Source organism: Lissotriton helveticus, chromosome 10 (genome assembly GCF_964261635.1).
Source record: "Lissotriton helveticus chromosome 10, aLisHel1.1, whole genome shotgun sequence".
Classification (NCBI taxonomy): Eukaryota; Metazoa; Chordata; class Amphibia; order Caudata; family Salamandridae; genus Lissotriton; species Lissotriton helveticus.
Genome location: NC_136071.1, coordinates 390,079,578 through 390,107,042, shown reverse-complemented (window position 1 = coordinate 390,107,042; position 27,465 = coordinate 390,079,578). Strand labels below are relative to the sequence as shown.

At 45.8% G+C, this 27,465-nt stretch overlaps 1 protein-coding gene across 1 annotated transcript in view; it reads left to right on the top strand.

Moving 5' to 3' along the window:
* The window catches only part of AGAP3 (ArfGAP with GTPase domain, ankyrin repeat and PH domain 3), a 2,202,224-nt gene that overhangs the window by 1,360,637 nt on the left and 814,122 nt on the right, over positions 1-27,465 (top strand). Inside the window, exon 10 of the mRNA XM_078662817.1 lies at positions 3,622-3,726. Coding sequence (XP_078518943.1) covers positions 3,622-3,726 — 105 coding nt within the window. The remainder of the gene's footprint in view (positions 1-3,621; positions 3,727-27,465) is intronic.

Here is a 27,465-nt window from a genome sequence, read left to right as displayed (position 1 = left end):
GAAAAGTCATAGGGAAACTATCATACCCCCCACCTCAAATAAACCTTGGTATACAGACCAGTGTAAAGGTAGTAGGAAAAATCTGACAAAAGCCCTGCTTTCTAGGGATCCCTTGCTGGTTGGAGCGGCCAGGAGGGACTACCTAAAAGCAATATCGCTGGCCAAACGAGAGTGGGAGGAACAGCATTGGCTTGACCTAGCCAATGCTGTGAGTAGAAGGAACCCGAATCTTTTTTGGGATCTGATTAACAGAGCCAGGTAGGGGAAATCACAACCATTAGCAACGCATATAACCAGTCAGCAATGGTTTATTCACTTTTCTTCCCTATATGGAGGTAACGAAGAGTCTGACAGCCCCGGGGCAGCTAGTTTTGGTGCTGGGGATACCTCAGGGGTGGATGATCTTCCATTTACGACCACCGAAGTAGTGGTGGCGATCAATCATCTAACCCCTAAGAAGGCAGCCGGTCCGGATGGGCTCCCTGGGGATCTGCTGATTGCGGAACCATTGGCTTGGGCCAATTTAATCGCCACAATTATGAACTTGATTACAAGGGGACACCAGGTGCCAGATTCTTGGAAGGGGGCGGAGGTGGTAACAGTATTTAAGAAGGGGGCAAGAGATGACCCTGCGAACTACAGACCTATCAGTTTGATAGATATAATCCAGAAAGTGGTCGGCAGGGTCATCATTTCAAGGGTAGGCGACTGGATGGAGGAGGCTAGCATTCTCTCCCACCTCCAAGCGGGCTTCAGAAGAAAGGTAGGCACGATGGACCAGGTCTTTCGCTTTTTTGTTATCTATTGGAAGGCAGTCACCATCAAGAAAGGTAGTCTATACATGGCCTTCATAGATCTCAAGACGGCGTTTGACCTGGTCCCCCGGGCTAAATTATGGGAGATCCTAGGAGAGATGGGTTTTCCAAGTAGACTTCTGAGTTTAATTGTAAAGCTCCACGAGGGGAATTATGCGAGGGTCAGATGGGGATCCCAGGGACAGTTAACGGACAGGATCCCTGTGAGGAGAGGAGTACGCCAGGGCTGTGTCATGGCCCCGACCCTTTTCTCCCTATTCGTGAATGGAGTGGTGGACCATCTGAAAGGGGAAGAGTCGGATGCCCCATCCCTGGCGGGGGAAAGAATCCCCACTTTACTCTTCGCCGATGACACCTTACTGATATCCAAATCCCCAGGGGGCCTGCAAAAACTCTTGAACCGATTCAGTTCCTTCTGTACTAATAGAGGTTTAACCATCAACACCTCGAAAACTAAACTGATGGCATTTTCCCCCTCCAAAAGGTTTAAAAACAACTTCTTGCTTAATGGGGCCCCCCTGGAGTTGGTCAATTCATTCGACTATCTTGGTGTCCGGATAAATAGTCGAATGACCTGGAAGGACCACCTGGCCAAAATGTTACTCAGCCACCAAAGAGTATCTGGGGTGACTCTGAGGGAGCTCCGCGAGTCAAGTAGTAAACCTGTCTCCCCGGCCATGGCGATTTACGATGGTCAAATTCTTCCGGCGGCCTTATATGGCTCCGAGCTCTGGGGGTTCGAAAATGTTACAGATCTCGTCACAGCGGAAAATAATTTTTTGAGGAAGGTGGTGGCTCTTCCTGTTTCCACCCCACTCATCCCCCTGAGATTAGATCTGGGCAGAAGAGCCCTAAAGGATTTGGTGAGGCTACGCCCATTGCTCTTCTGGACCCGTTTAAGAAGAACTGAGGAGCTTGCAAATTATGCTGCAGGGCTGGACGATCTTCTTCTGTTGGACTCGGGGAAAAAAATAGGATGGCTTAATAATGTGAGAGACCTGGTGCTTAAATTAGGTCTAAGGGATGCTTGGGAGTCCTAAATGCCGCCGCCCAAGGATGTGATCAAAAAGCTATATTGGGACTGGGTACAGAGCGAAGCACTGAGTGGTTTGGATGGGGGCTCACTCACGGATCAATTTCTGCTAATTAAATGGGTGAAAAAACTGGAACCCTTCCTCGACCTGATCACTAAACCTCTAGACAGAGCGCTATATCTAAAACTGAGATATGGGACGCTCCCGGTGTACGACTTCACGTCGAGGTGGTCCAACTCTGCTGCCTCCTTGCGTTCGTGCCCTGGTTGTGCAGCACCAAAGGAGACTGTGGCCCACCTATTCTTTGCCTGCCCCGCTTATAAAGTGGCCCGGAAATGTTGGCTGAAACCTGTATGTAGGGAGCTGGGGCTGAGGTGTCATAGTCAGGCACTACGTGTACTTTCTACTGATTCTTCATCTTCCTTCATGACATGTGGGGTGGCAAAATTTTTGGGCAGTGCGTGGGTGACGCGCTCCCGGTTATTGAAACTGCATTCTAGGGTACCAACAGTTTGATGTATGTAACCGCTCGTAGCAAACCAGTGACTGTGGTGCATTCCTTCCTTTATATGTCGTATTATTTATAGTTTTAACCGGAGAAATGGAATTGTATAATGTTTATGTACTCTTTTATGGTGATCAAATTACCGAATAAAGATTTTACAATCACATTTTCATTGATAGATAGCACCTTGAACATTGACATTTGCACAGACATGTAGTATTACTGAAAACAACTATATAACACACAAAAAGATAATGTGTGGTAATTGAGTTGTAGAGAATATGTGTCATTTGTGCATCACCAAGTCAAGTGTTTTGAATTGTTTTTATCCTATTCCAATCTTTGTTTCCATCATACTGCAGAATAAGAAAACAAAGTGCTTCATTTGGGCTCTCCTAGCTGCTTGTTTGTTTTGAAATATTTGTACAGCTTATTTATAGACATTTAAATGTTGTTGTGTGTTAGAAGAAAACAACATCTTTAACATCAGCAAGACTGTCTCATAGCTCACTTTACAAAATGCTCACTCTTTGCAGTAAGAAAAAGAAAAGCAAAGAACCAATCTCAATGTTACAAGACAAAGCAGCAATTTGTCAGAAGACTGGACTGACATTTAACCTCCGTTTTTAAACGCACAGCAAATGTGACAAATAAAACAAAATGTAAAGTCACCTTTAATGCTCATTCACCTTCGGGGCTTCAGCATGGTTGGGGGAGCTGTAGCACCCACTGCCCCCTGCTTCCAGCGCCTTTGGTGGGCATGCAAAATGACCCTAAAACAAACTCCAATAAATTAAACATACCAGTTATCAACAGCAAAAAATACTACTTCGCCCCTGAAACACACATGGCAAATCATGCAACCATATAGCTAAAACTGCCCGATTTACCATCTAACCTTAGAAGTGGTTGTTGAGAGCTTGATTTTACCACAAGGTCCAAGTTTTGTCAATCCAATGAAGTCCTTGCATCCTGCTGGGACTGGAGCGGATCAGGGCACGCGTGTGTACGGTTTACTCACGCGTAGTCTTCGTTTAATTAACTTGAAACAATTGGATTGGAGTTTTGGTTTTGTAATGGAACCGTTGGCACCGGAAACAAGGTGCTCTGGTAAATTTGCAGGCATATGGCCCTTCTGCGGGAAGGTGAAGAGTTCACAGAGGTTAAGAGTGAGTATTAGCGGGAGGATAGATTGAGCAGGAAGCTGTGCGATTGGCGGGGATTGTAACTCACTTTACCTTACTGAACCTTCATTTTTGTTTCCTAGGGCATCCTTCTGAAGAGGAGCGGCAAGTCATTGAACAAAGAATGGAAGAAAAAATATGTGACATTGTGTGATAATGGAGTACTCACTTACCATCCAAGCTTGCATGTAAGTAACACGGTAGTCTGTAAGTAAAGTACTGGTGTATTAACCCATCCTTTAAGTAAATCTTCGTTACCAATGCTGCCCCACCCCTGTATTATCAGTTAATTAAATTCAGTGCGTATACGCATAACAGTACCACCAAATCAATTCAATGTTTTTGAACTCCTGTGAAGGATTCAAGTAAAGAATGATGAAGCGAAAGGTATATGATTAGATAAGGCAATGGAAACAAGTTGCTCCAATAACAGGAGCGCATGGCTGCTGAGGTGGATTCAGAGCATTGTGCAAGAGCAGGAGAAATGTAGTTTGCTGACAACCCCTTACATGTATATGCAAACTTTTTCAGAGTGCATGGGAAGTATTCACATAAAAACTGTTCTGGATGTCAGTTAGATGCGCAATTGTGACGCTTTCCTTGCAAACTTTTTGTTTGTGGCAAAAAATACAGGAGAAGGGGTGTGTGGGAGGGAATAGAAGCACCACACATGAGGGGGAGTGGTAGAGGAGGAGATAAAATAGTACCTTAATCATAGCGCAAGCAGCGGATGGGCACTAATTGAAGTGAATCAATTTGTGCCAGGTCCATGCTCCACAAAAAGGAAAGGGCGATGATGGGCTGCAAGGCCCTTGTTGTTCACAATAGACTCGCAAGCAAGAGAGCATGTGCAAGGAGTGCGTGCACGGTTGCAGGCAAGACCTGAAAATTAATCAAGGTAGTCCGGGACATACAAAATGCTTACAGGTTACCAGCGCTGTACGGTTTCAAATCACTTGCAGAAAAAAGCTAATGCACTTGCATTGAAAAATTTTACTGGCGCCAACTAACACTCCAAGTGAAAATAAAGAATAGACAAGCATTGAAAATGCAATAGGGCTCGCATTAGGAAAGTTTGAGCTATTGGTGTTATAAATGATTTTTTTTTATTTATGTGTTATTTTTTCAAATAGTTAAATTAATAGCTTTGTCATTTACAATGCCAATAGTTATAACTTTCGCAAATGTGACACCTATAGCATTTGTAATGATATTACAAATAACAATGCTATCTCAACTGTAGTATTTTAGACATTTTGCTAAGCCTGTAAAATAGTTTAAGACTAGGAGGTTAGTGACATGCTGCAGGGTGCTATATCTAAACTTCAGGTTACAAGCTGCAGCCCCAGCAAATTCTATATGACTTTGTGCAGCTGTGAAAATGAATATCTTTGAGTTGAATTGTGCATTTAGCATGTATATAGGGCCTCCTACCCCCTAACGAGGCACAAAGCACTTCCCATGCAAGTGTGTTCATGCTGCAGAGCACTAACTGTGCATGGACTGTACCCAGAGTGCAATGCAACTCATTTTAATTATCAATGTAAATGAAGTGAACCACTTGCTATATCGTACAAGAAGTCCATTTCCGTTATGTTTATTTTATTATCAGTATAAGTTGGAAATTGATGGCCAGATCTGTGCAGTTGGGCTGAAGGGATTATTGGCTGACTTGGCCTGTCTGCTGAGCTGGTTTTGTTTGCTGTGTAATATTTCTAAATATGTACTCCAAATGTACAATGCTTGTGAATAAAGAAGATATGCTTATTTTGAACTATGGTTACTGTTTCTTAGAGGGATGCGACTTAAGAAAGGCCTTTAGTTTTGCTTTTTATTTGTTTCCTGGCTGCTGAAGTGGAGTTTGGCTGATGCACAGTGTTACCGTAAAGCAGCGGAAAGCATCTTTGTTTTCCAGTGTTTTGAAGGCGAATTTACGACTGTGGGACCCGTGTAAAACAAGTAACTAATGCGGCCATGAAATTCAGATCATGCAGCATTTTTTTCCTTAGGCGAATGATATGCCTCATATGGGATTATTACACTATTTTGACATTTTACTAGACGTTTACACACATACATTGACACACAGTGATCCCAAAGTTGTAAAAATGGTTTGTTTAATAGGAAACCGATGCAAATTCAGTAGAGCTTAATCAAAATATTACTAATCAGCAATTGATTGATTTAGGTTTTCTGTGTAAGCAGTAACGCCATTGTATTACCGACTGTCCTTTCTCCTTTCAATAGCAAAATAGTTTTGAAATCACTGGGAGTGTTGAAGTTAGCGTAAAATAGACCTCCGTCTTTGTGCTTCTTGAAATTAAAGCTCTTTCTCTTTTATTCAAGCATGCCAGGTTTTTGTTAAATGTTAAATGGTGCTCTGGCTGGGGTTGGGATGGGGCGGGTGGGAGGGTGAAAAAGGCGGGGCGAGTGAAAGTACGAGCACAAGTATGGACTGCTCAAACACAAAGAAAACAAGCGAGAAAAGCCAGAAACACAGGGGGGCGGGGAAGCAGATTGCCTTCAAGCATATGGGGAAAGCGAGGCACTACAGAAAGGCGAGCGTGCGTGAATAATTAGGTGAGGACAAATGCAGACACGGCCTGAGGTAAGCTTGTGGGAGGGAGGCTGGTGGCATTGTGCACGCGCTCACGTGCACTGCATCAAATCGCCAGTGGTTAAACTCTCGTTAAGCCACAATATAGCTCGCCAGCTATGCGCAAGCGCACCAGCAGGCGAGCCCTAAAAAAGCAGGAAAGTTCAGGAACCAATGGGTATGCCTATAATTGCGCACACCACAAGACTACTTAATGAAATAAAAACTTTGCACATCCATATAATGTAGGTACTCATATATTATCTACTACATCCAACAAATGCATCCCTTTTATGCAAGAACACTTTCACCTCTATGCATCAAAAAACCAAAGCAAGCTCATTTGTGTTAGACTATCACCACAAGCAGTACTGCCAAGCACCACGCATCAGGCGTTAGACTAAGGCATTTCAGTGTGGTGCTCCGCATCACTGCACTGAAAAGCATTGTCATGCATAATGCATAGTGTGAGTAGTTGGCCTGGTATATGATGTCCACTATGCTAGTGGGCACCTTGCACCAGTACAAACGACCCTTATTGATGGTAGGTTGCAAAGTCAACCTTATAGAAAGCTATCCTAGTGGTGGCTGTGGAGAGCAGCCTTCAGGCTAAGATTTGGAGACGAGTTTAGCAAGTTGTTTTACCATTTATAATCTCTTGAGTACCAAATGAAAGCACACCACACAAGGTATATATAAAATATATATCTATTTATTCTAAACACAACCCCTCTGGACTCTTTATGAGGTCAGAGGTAAAAGTACAATACAAGGAACTTAATTAGCATGCGATAAGTTGCACAGTATACCTTTTGCCCCAGAGGCCTCACAAACCATATACTAAAATAGTGGTATAAGAACCACGTGAGGAATAGAAAGCAGACCTAGGGCCCGTGGAATCGCTGGGGCTTCTAGGAACAACCAAAGGTTAGGATGTAGGAGGCCCACGGGAGACGCGTGCAGTGTTTAAACACAGCCGCGGGTTACCATTGACTTTCTATGGAGAACGAACAAGTTACAATTTTAAAGATAAAGGGTACAAGGAGGTGAACTGCGATGGAACCCTTTTAGACTAGGACACTTGGAGAGTCAATACCCACGGGAGCACCGGAGTACTCGTGTTACCCCACCCAGGGAAGCCAGGTGCATAGGTGTCTTTTCGTGTCGGGTTTCGTCATCGATTCCAATGGAGAGCTGCGAAGAAGTGCTGCAGGCGACCAGAGGAAAAGTGTCCGGGTGGATCGGAGATGTGAAGAACCTGAAAGCAGAAGGGACAGAGTCTGGGTCACTAGCCAGTGACCAGGGTGGTGATAGGAAGATGCCAGCCGATGTTGGGTGATTTCAGGTGAGAAGGTGAAGTTTGTCTCTTCAGCCACGAGGTCCAGTATGTGTCAACGATGACCAGGAGCTGGATTCGAGCTGTCCCACGAAGGATCTAGTTGACTGCGGTGTCGGTATCCGGATTGGACCTAACAAGCCTTGGCAAACGCAATCCACGCAAGATATCGAGATTGGCTTCGGTGGAGACCAGCTAGGTCTGAGGAACTTCTGCTTTGTAGGGAAGTCGGAGCAAGCCTGGAGCAACCAGGAAAGCAAGGTAATTTAAGGATTGGTCTTCTTGGGGGCTCACTAGCCAACAGACTAGGAACCGCAAAGACGCGTCGAGCGGAAATGCACAAAGCGGGCCCACGCGACACTCGTGGAGTGTGGGCCTCTGAGCTTCGGTGCAAAAGGTGCTCGGGCTGGGGCTTCAAGCACCCCAATGTACAACTTCGGTACACCTTGGGAAGTAGGTGCAGTGTGCAAAATGCAGGTTGTCCAGGACTTCCGATCCCACATCTCTCGTGTCCACCACAGGTCTCAGCTTTGCTGGGAGCGCAGGTCAGCTTCAGAGATGTCTGGGAGTCCATGTCCTGAGTCGCAGATTCTCCGGGATCCGGCAGGAGCCTCGAAAATGCAGACCGGCAAAGTTGCTGTTGGTGCCTATTTGAATAGGGTGGTCACTCCTTGACCACAAGAGAGATTTCTTCCATCTTCCAGTCGATATGGAATGTCGAAGGTCCAAGATAAATGTTGTAGAGTTTCGTCCAGGGTAATCTAAAGTCTTAGGGACTGGGGTTCTATACTTAGAGGAAGTTTAGGGGTTGGACTAACTCTAAGGTCCCTCCTATGGGTGGACCTGGGGATGGGGTGGTTACACCCCTTCCCCTTTGTCCAGTTTCACGCCAGAGCTGGGGCTGAGCGCCCCAGCAACCGTTTTGAACTGGGAAATGCATGGAGCACCTTGTGTGCCCCAGGCAGTGTCTGGAAAGCATTCACTGAATGCAGCCCTACCAGCCCCAATACACTAAGAGCCTGTCTGGGGAGGTGCTAGCACCTCCCTGGGCAGGAAACCTATTGTCCAAGCCTCCTCTGCCGGAGTTTCCTCGAGCAGCAGGAGGGCAGACTCGTGTCTGTGGCAGCAGCATCCATTTTGTGATGCTGGGGCTCTTTTAACTTTAACTGGGTTTACCAGTAACTACATGTCTCCTCCCTCTAGAAGGATGGAATGCTACCCTCGCCGCCAGGACTCATGCTAGGGCACCCTCTCACACAAAACTAAGCACTCTGCCTCCAGGATTGTCAAGGCCTGCCATAGTAGTGACTTATAGGTTACTATGTGTCTACATATAAGGTAGATATAGATATACTATATCTAAGTAAGGGGTGATTACACCACCTTACCCAGGCTCTAAGAACAGACCTGTGGTGTCAGTTTGGAAGGCTAACCAGGGGTGGCACAATACATGCTGCAGCCCCTGGTAGGCCTAGGGTGCACCAATGCCCTGGGTATCTAGGGTACACTATACAGAGGCTCACATGGGTGACCCAGTAACCAATCTGGTATGTACCTAAAGTACATGGTATCAATTTAGAGAGAGAGAACAGCTAGGCTGTGGGCCTGATTAGCAGGGCCACAGCCATACTAAAGTAAAAAAAAACAGAGAATCACAGCAAAAAGTGGGTGCAACCATATGAAGCAGACCCTACTCTCCTACACATAGTCTCAGCCATGGTGTTCGGCTGTCTCTCAGCACTGCTGCTCGCACCTACCCGGCTGGGCCGCCCACACTGTGGGGCTAAATTATGTCTATGGCTGCCGTAAAATTATTTCTGAGCCCGGCAGGCAAGCGATAGTGCTGCATCCAGTGACAGGTTGTCACTGTCACTGACCGGTTGCAGTGTACACCAGGAGTTGGGAACAGCTGGCCAGCAGGCCGCATCCTGGACCGAATAAGGTGGATTAATTGCCTCGGGGTCACTGGTGGACACCTCGAGCTGTGTTGCACTGAGTCGCTGACGCACCAGTCATGCTGCATGGCACAGGCTGAAGATCAGAAGAACAGTAAGTAGTACAACCACCAGCCACTTCAAGTTGTCAGTCACATTGTATGATAACACAATCAAAATAAATGTAATGGCAACGCGCAAACTAAATGTATTTTATTTGGAGGTTCCAGGGCCGCCTATTGGGGAACATATGCCGTCAGCCATACCACTTAAGTTCAATGGCATTATGCTACCAGTAAGCAGCACTTCTTCAGTGCAAGTATATTTGAACAAAACATGGCACTTGTAGCTTTTCAAATGACATCAAGTGGGGTCATTTCTTATACTTATCTTTATAGGGACTTTTCAGCATGATTTTAATTGCAATTAAGTTTCACACATAGTGTCCCACATAAAGTATGGAATGTCATCCATAAGCCCAATTAAATCATGGTAATGTTCCACATAAGCAATCTGAAACTTAGCACCTATGGTGCCTTTCCATTTCTGGGGATTTGCAGCAGTTTTAGGTGTTATTTTTGATATTTATGTGTTTCCTTCATCTTCGTTGCTTAATTTTGCTTGTTAGAAAGCAATACTCATAATCTTTGAATGCCACTCATAATTACATTGAAATTATGAAAATATCACACATAAGCAATCTAAAACCTTGGCAGCTATGCACAAGTAGATCCAAGCCTTGCTGCTCAGATTCTTAAGGAAACCATAAAGAGGAAAAGGTGAAGAAACGGATACCGATGAACTTACACTGACGGAATTTAAGCATATAACTGTAAAGACCTACCCCCCTTCCCCTGCTCCAGGGATGAATCATCCTAGTCTGTCTGGTCGAGGTTAGTACCCAATCCCCCTTCCTCAAGTAATAGGCTAAAGAGCAAGGTCTTTGCTGTTGTTGACTATTTGTAATGTAATTAATGTAACAAAGATCTATAGAGTGTGCTGTTAACTATGAGGTGTCTAGGGGCTGAAAACTGACAAAGAGGTAGAGGCAGGTATAATTGACAAAGTTAGCAGATTAAACCAGGTTTGTATGTTTTCTTGTGGCTTAGTGGACTAATGCGTCCACTGTAGAGGTCTGCATTAGACCACATGGTCACAGGTTTAAATCCTGGTGGATCTACTCAGCCTTTCATCCTTCTGATGTCAATTAAATGAGTACCATGGTGTTGGGCAACAATAAACATCTGTCATACAGTGTCAAGATACCCTTCTGGATGAATGTGCGCTTTACAAATGCACATGTTATGTTTTGAAAGTCTTTCCAGAAGGCAACAGTCGGTGCATGGTGTGAAGATGTTTTGACAGAGAATTCCAGATGTTAACGGCAGTGATTGAGAAGACGAGGTCGCCAATTCATGAATCTGGGAATAACTAGATGTTAAGCATCCAAGGGCCTCAGGCTATAATGGTGGAACTTTTCCTTCAGCTAGAGAGGGCCAAAAAGCTCTCAATACCATTTGAAAATACCCTGCTTAGCACCATGAAGCCAATGCAAAGTTTCCAAGGAAGATGATGTAGATGAGTGTTTAGGAAGCTGAAGCACAATATCAGCTGCTGAGTTTTAAATCCACTAGAGTTGTTTAACCAAACAAGTTACGGACCGTAGGAAGAAAGAATTGCAATATTCCAGACGACTAAGAATGGTCTCCAGGACCACCAAAAGGTTACTATGTGCAGGGATAAAGTGAAGAATTTAGGTAGAAGAAAGTTTAATAACCAGAGAAGAAAGTTATACAACCATATCAAAGTGAAAACTAAGATTCTGGACAGAAGAAACCAATACAGGAGTGGAGCCTAGTTGACTCAGGCAAAACCCTTCAGGTAGTGCCCTGGGTCTGGTAAAACAGGAGACTAGAAGAACGTCAGTAATGTGTCAAAATATATTTAAAGTGAGTTACTAGCATCCACTTTGCGAGGGCAAGCATGCAATTATGAAAACTGTGTAGTGTCATGAGTGATATAATTAAGATATATCAAAATGTGTGTATTGTTGGTGTAACTCCAAAATTTTAAACTACAAGAACAAATGAGCTGAGCCAACGGGTACACGTAGAAGTTCCTGGAGGGACTCCGTGAGAGAGAGCTTTTAATTCCAAATGAAAGGGAGCAAGGTAGACTGCTTAAGCTCTGTCTGGCAGGAAAGGATTCAATCAAAGCCAGTGCCTGGCTCCAGACCCCGCATTCCTTAAGTCAAAGCAACAGATGGTCTTTGGAGAACGTGTCAAAAGCAGCTGACAAATCCAGCAGTCTCAAGGCCATATTTCGAGCCTGGTCAGCTAGCAACTGTTGATCATCAAAGCTTGAGATCAGAGCAGATTTGGTCACTGTGAAATGGCTGAAAACTGGACTGAGCGGCATCCAGAATATTATTGGTCTCCAAAAAGAAAGAAAACTGCTAAGGCCAATGCCCCCAGTAGCGAAATAAAACAAACAGCCAAAATGCTGTGAAAGGATTGCAGACAGTAGAGACTGTAGAGGAGTGCAAACTGTACAGCAACATCAGTGTGCACCCCAGCGCTATCCGAGCTACAACTTGCTTTCAAAATAAAAGCATGAATAGACAAAGAGAGAAATAGACAATTAAAATAGCAATATCTGTGCTGCCTATAGGTTTTGTCACTCAGGCGCACTGCAGGCTAGTTTAAATAACTACCCAATGACTGCCTGTTGAGTCAGCTTGACAATTGTATGTATGTATGTATATGTATGTATGTATGTATAGGCATTTATATAGCGCACTACTTACCCGTAGGGTCTCAAGGCGCTTCGACCGCTGCGAAACCCTTCCTGGCTTCCCTGAGAGATGGTCCCTTAATGGGTATCTCCAGGGTGAGACCAGGCATCCCCGGCGGTCTGGTGGGGCCGTTAGTGAAGATGAGGCAAGCTAATGCCCAGAGTTGCCGAGTGTGATCGCTGATCAGAGTGGGCACCGAGGCGAGAGAGAATTATCGAGTCCGCTGACCCTGGTCCAGAAACCTGCCGCGCCGGGAATCGAACCCTGGTCCCGGGCCGTCCTCTGCTCTCGGGTCTGCCGCCTCTAACCAGTGAGCCACACTACTTCACTACAATTAGTGTTGGCCCGTTGGGTCAGCCTGACAATTAGTGTCTGCCCGTTGGGTCAGCCTGACAACTAGGGGCCGATTGCGATTCGGTAAAATCCCTTACAAATAGCCGTATGGAGCATATTTCCCGTACGAATCGTACCCTAAACGTCCCCGTACGTACGATGAAGCACGATTCGGACCCAAAGCAGATCTCCGTACGAATCGTACGAAAGACCATACGACTTAAAAATCCTTACGAATCGCATTCGGAACACGCAGTACGCAACGTCCGTATGGATCAAAGCAGAATTTTCCGACCCAGCAAGTACGATTCGTCTCGTCAACACTCCGTACGACTCTTTTTCTACGGGAGCTCAAAACGTCAGAAAAAGCAGATTTCGACTCGAACCACGTACGAAACAGACCCCCCCGGGTACGGTGCGTACACCCCATGATTGCAGGGGTACGGTGCGTACACCTCATGATTGCAGGGGTACGGTGTGTAGGGGTACGGTGCGTACACCCCATGATTGCAGGGGTACGGTGCATACACCCCATGATTGCAGGGGTACGGTGCGTATGTGATTGTGTGGCTCTCCGTATGAATCGCTCATACGTGACGTTTTCCGTACGAATCGCATTCTCATTCCCCGGCCCAGATCGTACTTGTCGGGTCGTACAGCATGTTTACGATTCGTACGGTTCACTGTGAGGGTCCGTGTCGTACGGATTTTCCCTTGCTTTTCGTATGGTTCGCAAGGATTCGGTCGTATATTTTTCAAACGAATCGTACTACGCGATTCGGACGGAATTGTCCGAGCCGTATGGAAAGGGCTATGGATTCGATTCGGTCGTACGATTGGTTTACCGAATCGGAATCAGCCCCTTAGTGTCTGCCCGTTGGGTCAGCTTGACAATTAGTCTCTGCCCTTTGGGTCAGCCTGACAATTAGTGTCTGCCCGTTGAGTCAGACTGACAATTAGTGTCTGCCGGTTGGGTCAGCCTGACAATTAGTGTCTTCCCGTTGGGTCAGCCTGACAATTAGTGTCTGTCCGTTGGGTCAGCCGACAATGAGTGTCTAAACGTTGGGTCAGCCTGACAATAAGTGTCTGCCCGTTGGGTCAGCCGGACAATGAGCGTCTGCCTATTGGAGTCAGTCTAGGTAGAGCGCAGACCAATAGGACTTCCAGTAGCATGTGACAGATAGGAGTAAAAACAGCGGTTGAAGGCTGACAAGTACACTGCATCAGCCCACTCAGATATGTAATCTGAATGTAACTCCAACATTACTCTAACCCCCTCTTTTTGTACTTTCTTATATTTCTCCGGAGTTGCCTGCAGCTTCTCTTTGCCCGTCTTGGCTACACTACTTGTCCGCCATTTCCAAAAACACTTTCTTTATTTCGTCTGATAGCAATTCTATCAAGATCACGGGTGTTATGCTCAGGGAATTGTGCCTGTCCATGGGGTGTTGAGGAATGTGACATTCGCTTTGAGTCTCCTCCAGTCGCAAACTCGCAATGGAGTAGTGCCATCAAGTGGCCAACTCTGTTATGATTTCCTTAGCACAGTTTTTCTGCGCTTGCCCTTTGCAGTGATCTTTTCCAGTTGTTGTTCCACTTTTTGTACTGTGCCAGACATGACCTGCAGCTTCTCCTCAACTGCCTCTAACACAGCTGTAATGCTTTCAGCTTCCTTGATAGGATCTATGTGTAAGCAGGATCTCTGTGCTTGACCTTAGATCAACCTCCTTGCCAGAGCTTCATTTTTTTTTGTTGAGTTTTATATAGCGCGAACTAGAACCGAACCGAATCAGTTATCAGAGCGCTTTACATAGCACCAGTTACGTTACACGAGGACACACTTTCATTTTTAGGCACGGGGAGATTAAGTGATTTGCCCAGAATCACAGGGTTTTTTTTGGCGTCGTTACCCAGACCCCCAGGTCCGAGGTCGAGCGCCTTAGCCGTTAGGCCAACCCCTCTCCCCTAAGAAATAGGCTATTTGTCGTTGTATGTCTTTTCTTTTCTGAAGACTTGTATGGCTTGCCCAAAGCTGTGCTCAAAAGCCACTGGCGGTGCTATGTCAGTGCATTGATTACCAAGGCTGCACAGTCTTCAGGCCACCTCATGCCTCTCTAATCCACTAGTACTCCTTGCCCCTTTATTTTACTCCTGAGGCTGCTCTTTCCTCCTTCCGAGACGGGTTGTCCGGCGATCTTTCCTCCTCCTTTATCCTTAGTGTGCTTGTCCCTCTTGCCCTCGGGAAATGTATGATGCGGAAAAATCAGTACACGTCCCCAAAAATAAGCGCCATGGACCCTACCATCAACAAACACCTCAAATTAATCACTGAGGGCGCCCTAACGGATTATGTGCCCACTGGAGTGAAGAAGCGATTGAGTGAAGCAACAGTGCCTTCGTACACATGAATTTAGGATTCCAACATGACAGAAGAACTTTCAGCTTTCTCCTCGCATCACTCTGGCTTACACTGAGTGATCACTTCTGGCACAGAACCAAACTGTTGCAATCCCACCCACAACCAATCAATGAGCAAGAGATCGAGAGGCTTGAAGGCCTTGAACCTGATGTGTACTATGGCTTAACAGTGCCATGGCCGAACCTTTCCAAATTTGCATTAAGGTACTAACCAGGGGTTAGAGCAGAAGAGAGCAGAGACTTAGCTCTGTGAGAATGGTGCAGGCCCTCCCTCCCATCGGGCTGAAAGGGCTGTTCTGATTTAGCTTGTGCTAGACCTTCAGCCCTGTTGCGGTCAATGAGCGATGTTACAACTCATCCATAGACCTCCCACTGCCAAAGAAGCCCTCACTAAAACTCATCAGAAGTGGGAATACCCCAGCATTGGCAATATACTGTTTCAAGCAAAGGCAAGAGGAGGAGTTTTCATGACACCCATTCCGTTACGATAAAGCAGTGGGCCTTGCGTAGGGTGACAGAGCAATGGCTGGAGCCGGCATCTGAAGCTTCACAAATAGATGACCATCTTGTGCTCTGGCTGTCTCTCACATGCTCATGCTTTGCACTGGGTCTCTAGGTAAGACCTTTAGAGTAGTCAGTATTTTGAAGTGTTTCACAGCCATGACAGACTGCAGAGTCAGCTGCATAATTTTCCTCTGGTGCCTAAAAGTAAATGATATTCAATGAAGTTCTATTAAAAACGTTGCCTTCTGAGGCGACTGGTCACTTACTGGCTGCATTAATGTAGGCCCCTAAATTGACCTTAGCCATCTGTGGGGCACAACCTGCTTGTCAACAGCCTCTTGCATAGACCTTTGAGCTCTGAGCATTCTTAAGGAAGATTGAAATAAGTCATATTTAGTTCAAGATCTGCTTCTTAGCAGTTTTTATATATATTTCGCTATTAATTTAGCAGGTTGAGAACAAAGTTACGCATTATCAGAATTTCATATGTATACATTCTTTCCTAGGCTTCCAAGGCAGCCCGTTGTTCTGAATTTACTCAGATATGAAATACCAACATAAAACATTTATTTCGCCACCGTTTAGTTTGCTCCCCTAGATTCGTCGTGAGAATTGTTCCAAGGATTATGTGCTTAAGTGACACAAACCATGTTAGTATCCGTGCCCCGTGCTGTGTTCATACCATACATCATGAGGGTGGTTCTTAGTTATAACTAAGTATGATGATTACAAGGTCCGCGCATAGCACTGGATCGTGCATTCCGTGTAATATATACTATACCCTGGAGTAACCTTTTTGACATGCCCCAGCAGCACAACTAGACCTGAACTTCGGGGGTAAGTAACCCACCGAGCAACCTAGCAGGGCAAACACCCCAAAGGATGAGGTGGAGCTACGATGCCAAGCCATGGGGCAGGGCCATGTGCATTACCAATCTGATAAGGCGTGAGAATGCGTCCTTTCAACCATAATTAAGTCATTCGTGCATGCACCTACTTGCCCCAGTGCAATAAAACAGATACAAACTCCAAAGGCATAGGCAGAATGAATTAAAACAATGTAAGTAAGGGGAGTGGTCCTGCAGGACTGCCTGGCGAGCTGGCAAACACTAAAATTAATTGAAAAGAGGTAGTATAAAAGGAAAAAATGGGAAACTAAATGATTGGTGTGCCAGTGCTACATATAAAGGGGCCCCAGTGACAGAATCTCCTTAACACAGAGACAGACAGTCAACAAATTATCCAAATCAAACTAATCACACTCTATTCCTTGAGTGATGTTTTTATTCACATCCTCAGTTGTAAACCAATTACGTATACATTTTATAATCTACAAAACACATGACTGCCCAAAAGGAAGGCGTGGGTGAGAGGGAAAGGGGGAGGTATTGGTGAGGGTTGTGCTGATAAAGAGAAGGTTCAAAGAAAATCACATGTGGTCACATAAGTACATTTGTAAATTGACATCACATGGGCAAAATGATATCACCATTTGGATAATTTGTTGACTGTCTGTCTGAGGTGCCGGGTTTTTAAGAACCCGGTGGTGTCAGGGGATAACACCCGAAGACCTCTGAGTTCCCCCTTGTTTCGGACCACAGAAACACGGAGTCTTCTAGTCGCAGTCAGAGATCAAGTTTTATTGATAGCTACCAAGTAACCGGTGTCCTAGAAGCACGACAAGCACGGGTCATGTGTTCTCAGGAGACTGTTCGTTTTTACAGAACCAGCCTTCTCCTTATATACAAAAATAATAGCTGCAAGCAAGAATTCTTGAGTTTATGATATGGCTATATACATATTTCTACAATAATACAAAAGAGCGAAGTCATGTAGGCAAGCCCGTATTTTAGATGTCCAATTCGTGATAGATTACCTAGCCAGGCCCGGAACTCCCATCAGATATTGGTGAAACCCCAATAAAAGAAGGCACCTCCTAGTCATAAAACTGGCCATAAACAGGGAGCGTGGACAGGTGTGTATGTGTGTAGAAGACATGATCTGTATGCGAATGGTTTGTGGTATGTTGTGCATTGATGCTATCGTGTTTGGCCACTGGGCGAGGAGCTGCCTAAACAGGTTTGGCTGGAGGCAAGGGAGTCAGTTGGGACAGGTCAGGGGGAAGTCAGAGAAGGTGGACGTGTCCTTTTAGATTAAGCTCGACCTTTAATTGACTTATCATGAGGGCAAGACACAAGATGGATACAGTTTACAAAATGGATTCTGGGGGGTCGGGACGGAAACTACGATTCAGGGGTGTTAGCATGCCTCGATCATGACGCAAATGCATAGGAATGATGTCCTAATCATTATCGGTTCGTCGACACCAAATTCGTCATGGTACGTTGATGTTTCGGGACACGGGTATTGGACCTCGATACCGGGACAACGGTAGGGTCCAGTATTTCAGAACCACAGACCCTCCTTTTGCCCTCATATAAGGCAATAATTCATGTTAATCCGAGTCTAAATCTGTATGAAGGAATTCGTGGAGATGCTGTTGTAGCATCATTCTGTTGCTCAGTTCGTCCCTTGACACAGGCTTCCGTACACATGAGGTAGCACAGAGGCCACATAGTGCAGGAGCGCACTGTACACACAGGCAAAACATAAACAGAAGTGCTAAGATCATCCCAATGAAGATCAGTGTTTTCCATCCCCATGTAGCGATCAGTCCCCAGAACCACCCTAGTAAGGACCAGTCCCCTTTTTCTACGTGAAGGGAACCAGATATCTTGTGTAACTTAGAGATGGCCTGGTACACCGTCGGTGCGTTATCAGGGATGAAAATGCAACAACTGGATTGGATCACTCTACACACACCACCACGATCGGCGAGTATGATATCTAGGGCGACTCGGTTCTGAAGGGTCATAAGTCGATCCGACTGAAGTTCGGTCGTCAAATTGCCAAGAGCTCCGGCCGTTGTAATCACGGCGGATTCAACTATCCTCGATAACTGGCGAATATTCCTGCTGTTCACCATAGGCCCCCAAAATGGCAGAAAACCCTTTGCGAAGTCGGCGAATTCCTGACCCGCGGTGTCGTCTTTACTCACGACACCTCTAGCTGTCCTTGTCCGATGGTAATCTGCTCTGGCCGTGTAGGTGGGAGGCAGCAGAAATGCGATAAAGCATGTACCTGAGAAGTCAGGGGGCAACCAGGTGTAGGCTTGGTCATGGCAGACGAAATACGTGCCTTTGGCTGCTAAGAATATAGGGGAAGTTCGGGAAGCGAACACATATGTTTCCGCGCATATACTCTTTCCTAATTGTGCTTTGGGATCCCTGCCGATACCTTGTAAACATAAGTGACCTTGGTTGGGTACTATCCAAACTGGGCGGGATTTCTTTGCTGTCTGGCTCTTACTCAGGTAAACCCCATATTTAGTTACGTTCCAACGAGTGTACGGAGTGAGTTCATCTTTGGGAATCGTTAGATATGTGTCGAACTCTCTACTCATATTTCTTATCCCTGCTACTAGTGCCTTGTTACCGGAATCACTCTCAGTAGAACGTGTCGGGTATGGTTCTAGGGCGAACAGGAACATGGTCTGGAAAGCCCACAGAGAACCATAATAACTGAAAGGCAGGATGAAGTATGGGATACCCTTATCCATTGTGTGTGGCATGAGTCCACATATCCAACAGTTCGATGTGTTCATGATGGACTGGTGTTGGTGTAGGAGTTGAATGAATGAGTTATTTACAAATTCGAGTCTTCTGGCAGATTCGTGTTCAGGTAGAGGGTGAAAGTAGTGTGGAGAGATAGTAGGAGGAGGCTGTGGCCGGGTGTCATTTGAAAAAGTAACTTGGAATACGAATAGAGTATAACCAGTCAAAAACATCGTTATGCTACACAACATTAAAATACATGTTATCAAAAACCTTCTTTTGGCCAGTACAGTGCATAGTTGTCTTTCAACGTTCGTGAGTCTGGTAGGTCTCTTTACCCTAGGAAACTCCATCCTCTAGTTGCTGCCCGCGGTGGTAGGTTGGTTCTGCCAGGGAGTGCGCTCTGTTCAGTCCGGGGTAACTCCCTTGGACCAACCAGAACCGTTGACCTAAACGTCCCCAGTTGCACTCCCCAGCCTTCAACCGCGACCCTAGCAGCAGAACCGGATGGCGGTTCAAAAATCAAAAATGAGCAAGTTTCCTGAGAGTGAGAGAGCTGAAAAATCAAAAATAGTTCTTGGGGGAAGGGAAATCACATTAGTTTGTTTTTATTAGTCTCTTAGTTTAGACCTTAAATTGTACCGTCGTTTTCCTGGTACGGTGTGGTCTTCAAACAATGTCCCAGGTTTGGTAGTGTCCAACTGCATAGACTGTGGCACAAATCCTTGTAAAATATGATCACTCTCCTTTTCGGTACCAGTTTCTTTTAAACGTGCATCGCTGAAAGGGATGAAACGAGGTATGGATTCTGTCCCGGAGTCGGCAATTCCTTCGTTGACCCACCGGTCGTATGGAAGGGGCAGAGGGACCCGTTTACAATGGGTCCCGTGCACCCAGTTCTTTTTGCCTTCCACCCGAACCGCTGATCTCGTGGAAAGAAGTACCAGGTAAGGTCCGGTCCACCTCGGCTGTCCGTTGTTTGTGCGCTGGAAATTCCGCACCAAGACCCATGTGCCGGGTGCGATGGAGTGACCTGGATCGTCAGAGGCTGGCGGAGAGGAACTGTGAACCTGTTGGTGTAAAACACGCAATTTAGTTGTCAATTCGCACAAATAGTCAAGCAGTACGGGGTGCTCTATTTCGCTGAGTTTGTTTGGCCTTGGCACGCCCCAGACGTTGGCTGGGCGGCCAAACACTATCTCATGGGGGCTAAGTCCTAATCTGGAATGGACTGTCATTCTGGTTGACAAGAGTGCTAGGGGCAAGGCGTCAGGCCATTTAAGACCTGTACAGGCTTGGATCTTGGCTAATTTGAGCTTTAAAGTGCCATTGTAGCACTCTACTAATCCAGCTGATTGGGGGTGATTCGCCGAGTGGAATTTCTGTTGTATGCCTAAACACTCACACACTCTCTTCATCACGCGTCCTACGAACTCACTTCCATTATCACTCCAGACGATTCTAGGCATGCCAAATCTCGGGAAGAACTCTTTGACAAGGGCTTTGGCAGTTGACAAGGCAGTATTGTCTTTAAGGGGGTACGCTTCCACCCACCTGGAGAAAGCGCAAACAACAACGAGCACATACTTCAGATTGTTGCATCTCTCCATGTGAATGAAATCGAGCTGCAAAACCTCGAACGGATACGTTGGAGGCGCAAAATGACCAGCTGGAGTTGGGGTTCCCCTACCGGGATTGTACTTCAAACACACCATACAGTTTCTGACCACATTCTCTGCATATTTTGGGATATTGCTGTTTTGCCATACTGGGGCCAATACTTTACAGATTCCTTTCGAACTGATGTGCGCAAAACCATGAGCCATTGTTACTACTGCAAGTACATATGCGTTAGGTAATAGCCATCGCTGGTGTTCTGACAATTCGACCCAACAACCATTCGCATCTAATCTACCCTTACTTTCTCTCCATTCATTCACCTCTTTCTCAGTTGCCTCGGCTTGTATAGATTTCACGCTTTCAATGGTGTCCTCACACATTCCTACATCAGTAATCCATCTAGCTGGACCTACAACATACATTCGACTCATTGTGTTCCTTGCAGTCTCTTTTGCAACCTCGTCTGCAAATGCATTCCCGCGGCCAACATCATCCTGAATCTTTTTGTGTGCACTGCATTTTACAATGGCAACTTTTAGTGGCAAGGTCAGTGACTGGAGGAGCTCATTAACTAGCTGACCATGTTGTATCTTTGCACCATGTGACGTAAGAAACCCACGTTCACGCCACAGTCTCCCAAAACTGTGAGCCACACCAAAGGCGTATTGGCTGTCAGTGTACACATTCACTCGCTTTCCTTTCGCTAACACACATGCTCTGGTAAGCGCAATTAGCTCTGCAGCTTGTGCAGAATTATGGGAAATGCGCGCGGTCTCTATAATGGTGTGTAATGTCGTTACGGCATATGCTGCTGTCGTATCACCATTCGGCAGCTTGAAACATGAACCATCAACCCATAAAGTATCGTTGCATTCAGGAAGGGGGAGTGTCCTGTAAGTCTACTCTCCCTTTTGTCTCTTCTTCTGTCCTAAAACAGCAGTCATGGTTATCAATCTTGTCTGTTTCTGTCGGAATGGGTAATAACGTTGCGGGATTCAGTGTATCGCACCTCTTTATGTGGATGTGACTTGCTAGCAGCGTAAGTTCGTAACTGGATAGTCGAGCGCTAGTAAGGTGTCGTGTCTTCGTCCTGTTTAGTAAAATGTCTACTGCATGCGGAACCATAACGATCAGAGTATTATTCATGACTAATCCAGCGGATTGTCGGATGCAGACAGCTGCTGCGGCGGTAGCCCTCAGACAACTTGGTAGGGCTTTAGCCACAGGGTCTAGAGTTGCTGAAAAATACGCGCATGGGCGCTGTCTGTCCCCAAAATGTTGTGTTAAAACTGATAATGCACAACCTTCCTTCTCTTGGACATATAATGTAAAAGGCTTACTGTAGTTGGGGTTTCCCAACACAGGAGCCGAACACAATGCATCACGCAACTCGTGGAAACTCGTCTGGCAATCTTCAGACCAAGGCATAGGATTTGGCGTGTCTTTACAGAGTAGTGCCAGCAAGGGTTTAGCTAGTAGTGAGAAATTCGGTATCCATTGTCTACAGTACGATGTAATGCCCAAGAAGGCTCGGACCTCTCTCTGTGTTCTTGGGGCACTCAGTTCTGCAATTGCCTGTATTCTTTCTGGTGTCAGTCTCCTTCCCTCCTTCGACAAGATGTGACCTAGGTAGGTTACTTCTTGTCGGCAAAATTGTAGTTTGGAGAGAGAGACTTTGTGCTTCATGTCACATAAGTTACGTAATAATGATAACGTAGCTTTCTTGCAAATCTCTTCAGTGTCTGCAGCGATCAGCAGATCGTCTACGTACTGAATCAGAGTTGAACCATTCGGTAGAACAATCGTGTCTAGTTGTGTTTTCAGGGCCTGACTGAATATTGATGGGCTTTCGCAGTAGCCTTGAGGAGCGCACTTGAAGCGGAAACTTCGTCCTCCTAAGGAAATCCGAAAATATCTCTACTCTCCTCAGCAATCGGGATGCTGAAGAAAGCGTTCTTCAGGTCAATCACCGAGAACCAATTTGCTGAAGCTGGAACCATCGTCAATAAAGCAGTAATGTCGGGGACAACTGGAAACTGTGGGATAACTATCTTGTTCACTTCTCTGAGGTCGATCACGAACCTATACACAGGGGGCTGTGAAGGATCCGTACGCTTTAAAACCGGTAAGACTGGACTGTTACAAACATTTCCTGTCGTTTCTTCAATGACGTCCTTATCAATCAGGTCATAAACAATCGTCAATAACGCCTTTTCACATTCGCTAGATATTTTGTATTGGGGAATGCGTGGCAACCTAACGTTGGCTTTCAATGTTATGACATACGGTGCTATCTCCAAACGACCTACATCATTAGAACCGTTTGCCCAGAGTACATCAGGAAGACACGACAATTCAGTTGCAATATTTTCTTTTGACACATACATTGGAGAAATGACTTTCTTACCTAAAGTAAGTTGTACTCCCAATGGTGAACAGTACAAAGTCGCATATAACCTTTTTAGCAAATCCAAGCCTAACAAATTTTCACAGCAACCTGTTGTCAAAATGAGGGGTGCTTCTAATTCGCATGGGCCAATAGAAAGAGATACAGGACTGGAGATCGGGTTTCTAACAGGGGCGCCAGAGAAACCTACTGAAACATTCATTTCGCCAGACAAAGGTGCGCCAGGAAGTTTCGAGTGCATGATAGAACTTTTTGTAGCACCAGTATCCAGCAAAAATGGCTCTGACACTCCTGAGGTAATTACCTTGACATAAGGTCCATTCTGATCTACTGGAACTGAAACAACTCCCTCTCTTTGTCCATGGCTGTCCTAGCAATCGTTACCCTAATTTTCGTGTTCGGGGTAATAGTCGTCAGCATAGTACTGAGCTGACCTGGACGACGCATTATTCTGTTGGTCAAAGCTGTTCATCGAATTCTGAGGCGGAAAAGAAGTTGTATTTTGTGTGAAATTTCCACGGCCCCTACCTCTAGGGGCATGTTGAACACCTCTTCCCCTTACACCTGAAGCACCGCTCAAACGTCGCGCAAGAGCCGGACAATTACCTTTAAAGTGACCCTCTTCCTTGCAATACGCACATTGATTCGGGCCATAAGCAATACGCTGATGGGAAAACTCGTTTACTTGCGCGTTTCTCGAATACTGCTGTTGTGGTTGATAATTGGGCTGACTAGCCGTACGAGGCGGATAGGCTTGCTGGAGAAGAACTTTAGTTTTTAAATCTTTTGTCTTTTTGTCGACTTTATCTAGCTCGTCTTTGCGCCTATTTTCATAGTACTGGGCTGTAGCTAAAATTTGAGCTGACGTAGAGACAGCCCAAGCACTCTCTGAATCTTTCAGTTTATTACACAGTTCAGGTATTAAATTATGTACGAATTTGTCTACAAACAATCTTTGACCACCCTCGGTAGCCATATCCTGACCACTATGATCGGTGAAAGTCTCCTCAAATCTTGTGAAAAAGTCAGACACATTCTCATCTTTCTTCTGCTTGCACGCAGATAGCTTGTCCCAGTTTACGCGTACTTCAGGCATTATCGTTTTCATGTACGCGATAATTCTACCGGGAAGTTCAGCTATTAACGGCTCAGGTTTAGAACCACCAATTTGTCTAGCATCTATAGCGGCAATGTTCGCCCATGAGTCACCTAGTTCTTGGTCATGGTTCGTATGACGTATTTTGCTCCATAGAGGATGTGGAACAACGTTCCCAAACAACATGTCTATATCCGCTAAATTCATTATACATGAGCTTGCAGTTTGCGTTAACTCCTTATAATACCCAGTCGGGTTTTTACGAGGATCAGGCAGTGTCTGTTTGAGTGCTAAGACATCGGATCTTTTCCAGGGGACATGTACCCATACACGCTGGAAATGAGGCAGAATTGGCGGATTCGCATTCGCATCACCTTCCCTCCAAACCGGAGGAACCTCTCTCATGGGGTACTGTTTCGCTCTTTTCCCGCCTGATGCATCGTCTTCGTGACATGATCTAGAGACGTTTCCCTTACTCCTATAAGAGAGCAATAACTATCGCTTTCTCAACATCTGCACCTATAATCATATCTTCATAGAACTTAAAGCGTGTACGCCATAGTTCGTTCATTGTGTATTTGGGATCATTTGTCTTCACATCTTCGCCCAGATATACACACATTTCTTCGAATACGTATCTCTGAGTGGGTGCATTCCAATGACGGAAAACTTCCATAACAGACTGGACATCATATCTAACAGTATCCGTAATCCATTTACGGGCTAGTTCATTCAGCACTTTTCTTTCCTCGTAATCAGGCAGTTGACTACGTAACTGTCTATGTTCTGTTTTAGGGGTCGTTTTAGGCGACCCGAAGAAAGGTGAAAGCAGACCAGTGACGGTACCTGTCACTCTTTGTCTAATAGAAGGAGAAGCTTGCGGAGGGGCAAGTGCATCGGAAAAAATAGGCTGAGGCAAAGAAGAAGTAGAGGCAATAGTAGAGGAAGTTGAAGTAGTAGCAGACGTAGTATCATAGACAATAGCTGGAGCTGTAGGCAAAGTCGTAGAAGTAGATGGAGTATGTAGCAAAGATGGCGGCCTTTGAGAAGGCTGCGCCGGAGAAGTAGGAACCAGCTGAAGAGTAGCTGGCGTGTGTGCAAGAGCTGTGTTTCGTGCGCCGGGGCGTGGTATAGAAAAACGCTTTGGCGTTGTAGTAGCGTCTAACGCATACGGTGGAGGTGAGCTTAATAAGTGGGACATTAATGGATCTTTCTCGGATCTCTCCTCTTGACCTTGTCCCTTATTTGGTAACATCGGGTAGCATTTATCTACTGCTAGTTTCTTGCTCCGAAGTATTTGTTCGTTTTCCTGCTCTTCCTCGTTATCCCTGTATGCAACGGCAACTTGCACCATTGACATACCTCTTTTATTCTTTTTTGCTAATTTTATTTCTTTCTGTTTGGCTTCTTTGCGCCATAAGCGGAAAGAGTCAAACATCGCCGGCCGGGCTTTTCTCTTGAATAATTTGACCTCTAAGTTATCTAATATTTCTGAGTCGAAACTACCATATTGGGGCCATTTTAAAACACCATCCTTGCGGGTGTATTTTATCCACACTTCATTATATGTGATAGGACCTACGCCGTGCTTTACATAGAGCTCGTATGTTGGAGTTCCAATCGGAGGAACCGGACAGGAATCCTCTAATCGGGAGTCCTTACTATAACCAAGACAAAACAAGTTTCCAAGTCTGCTAAAACCAGGCATCTTTGCTCACTAGTCTAGCTTCAAACTTCAAAGGATTATCTGTTACGATATTTCTCGTGAATACACAAGTCCTTCGGCTTTGGGGCTTGCAAGTACCAAATCAAAGCGTATCTCAAGGATACCAAAAACTAAGGACAAACTAAGGACTGGGAGACGCTCCACTTATACTTAACTGAAGTATTTGAAGATCGGTGACGTCGCTAGAAGACTCGTCTATCGTTTCGCTCTACCAAGGATCACTGGGTCCAAAACAAGGCGATAGTCAGGGCAGCAGTCCTTCGTAGCCGTCGGGACGCGGGGAACCTCGCAGCAAAGACCTTCGGAACCACGTCGACATACAGGGGTCGCTGAAGTGGCTGGCCGTCCTCCGGAATTTTCACACGAAGCTCCTCACGAACATCTGGCTTGGACCGTCGCCGCTTGATACCGCCCCGAGTTGGGCGCCAACTGAGGTGCCGGGTTTTTAAGAACCCGGTGGTGTCAGGGGATAACACCCGAAGACCTCTGAGTTCCCCCTTGTTTCGGACCACAGAAACACGGAGTCTTCTAGTCGCAGTCAGAGATCAAGTTTTATTGATAGCTACCAAGTAACAGGTGTCCTAGAAGCACGACAAGCATGGGTCATGTGTTCTCAGGAGACTGTTCGTTTTTACAGAACCAGCCTTCTCCTTATATACAAAAATAATAGCTGCAAGCAAGAATTCTTGAGTTTATGATATGGCTATATACATATTTCTACAATAATACAAAAGAGCGAAGTCATGTAGGCAAGCCCGTATTTTAGATGTCCAATTCGTGATAGATTACCTAGCCAGGCCCGGAACTCCCATCAGATATCGGTGAAACCCCAATAAAAGAAGGCACCTCCTAGTCATAAAACTGGCCATAAACAGGGAGCGTGGACAGGTGTGTATGTGTGTAGAAGACATGATCTGTATGCGAATGGTTTGTGGTATGTTGTGCATTGATGCTATCGTGTTTGGCCACTGGGCGAGGAGCTGCCTAAACAGGTTTGGCTGGAGGCAAGGGAGTCAGTTGGGACAGGTCAAGGGGAAGTCAGGGAAGGTGGACGTGTCCTTTTAGATCAAGCTCGACCTTTAATTGACTTATCATGAGGGCAAGACACAAGATGGATACCGTTTACAAAATGGAGTCTGGGGGGTCGGGACGGAAACTACGATTCAGGGGTGTTAGCATGCCTCGATCATGACGCAAATGCATAGGAATGATGTCCTAATCATTATCGGTTTGTCGACACCAAATTCGTCATGGTACGTTGATGTTTCGGGACACGGGTATTGGACCTCGATACCGGGACAACGGTAGGGTCCAGAATTTCAGAACCACATGTCTCTGTGTTAAGGAGATTCTGTCACTGGTACCCCTTTATATGTAACACTGAATTACCCAGGTCCCAGCGCCTTTGGGTCAACCCTTACAGTGGCGTAACGAAACTTGAGGGGGCCCCCCTGCAAAGCACATGGAGGGCCCCCCCCCTCCCGGCGGCCCGCCCACCACCTACCACCCAACACATGGCTGGCATTTTTCTTTTGGCAACCCTACTTTC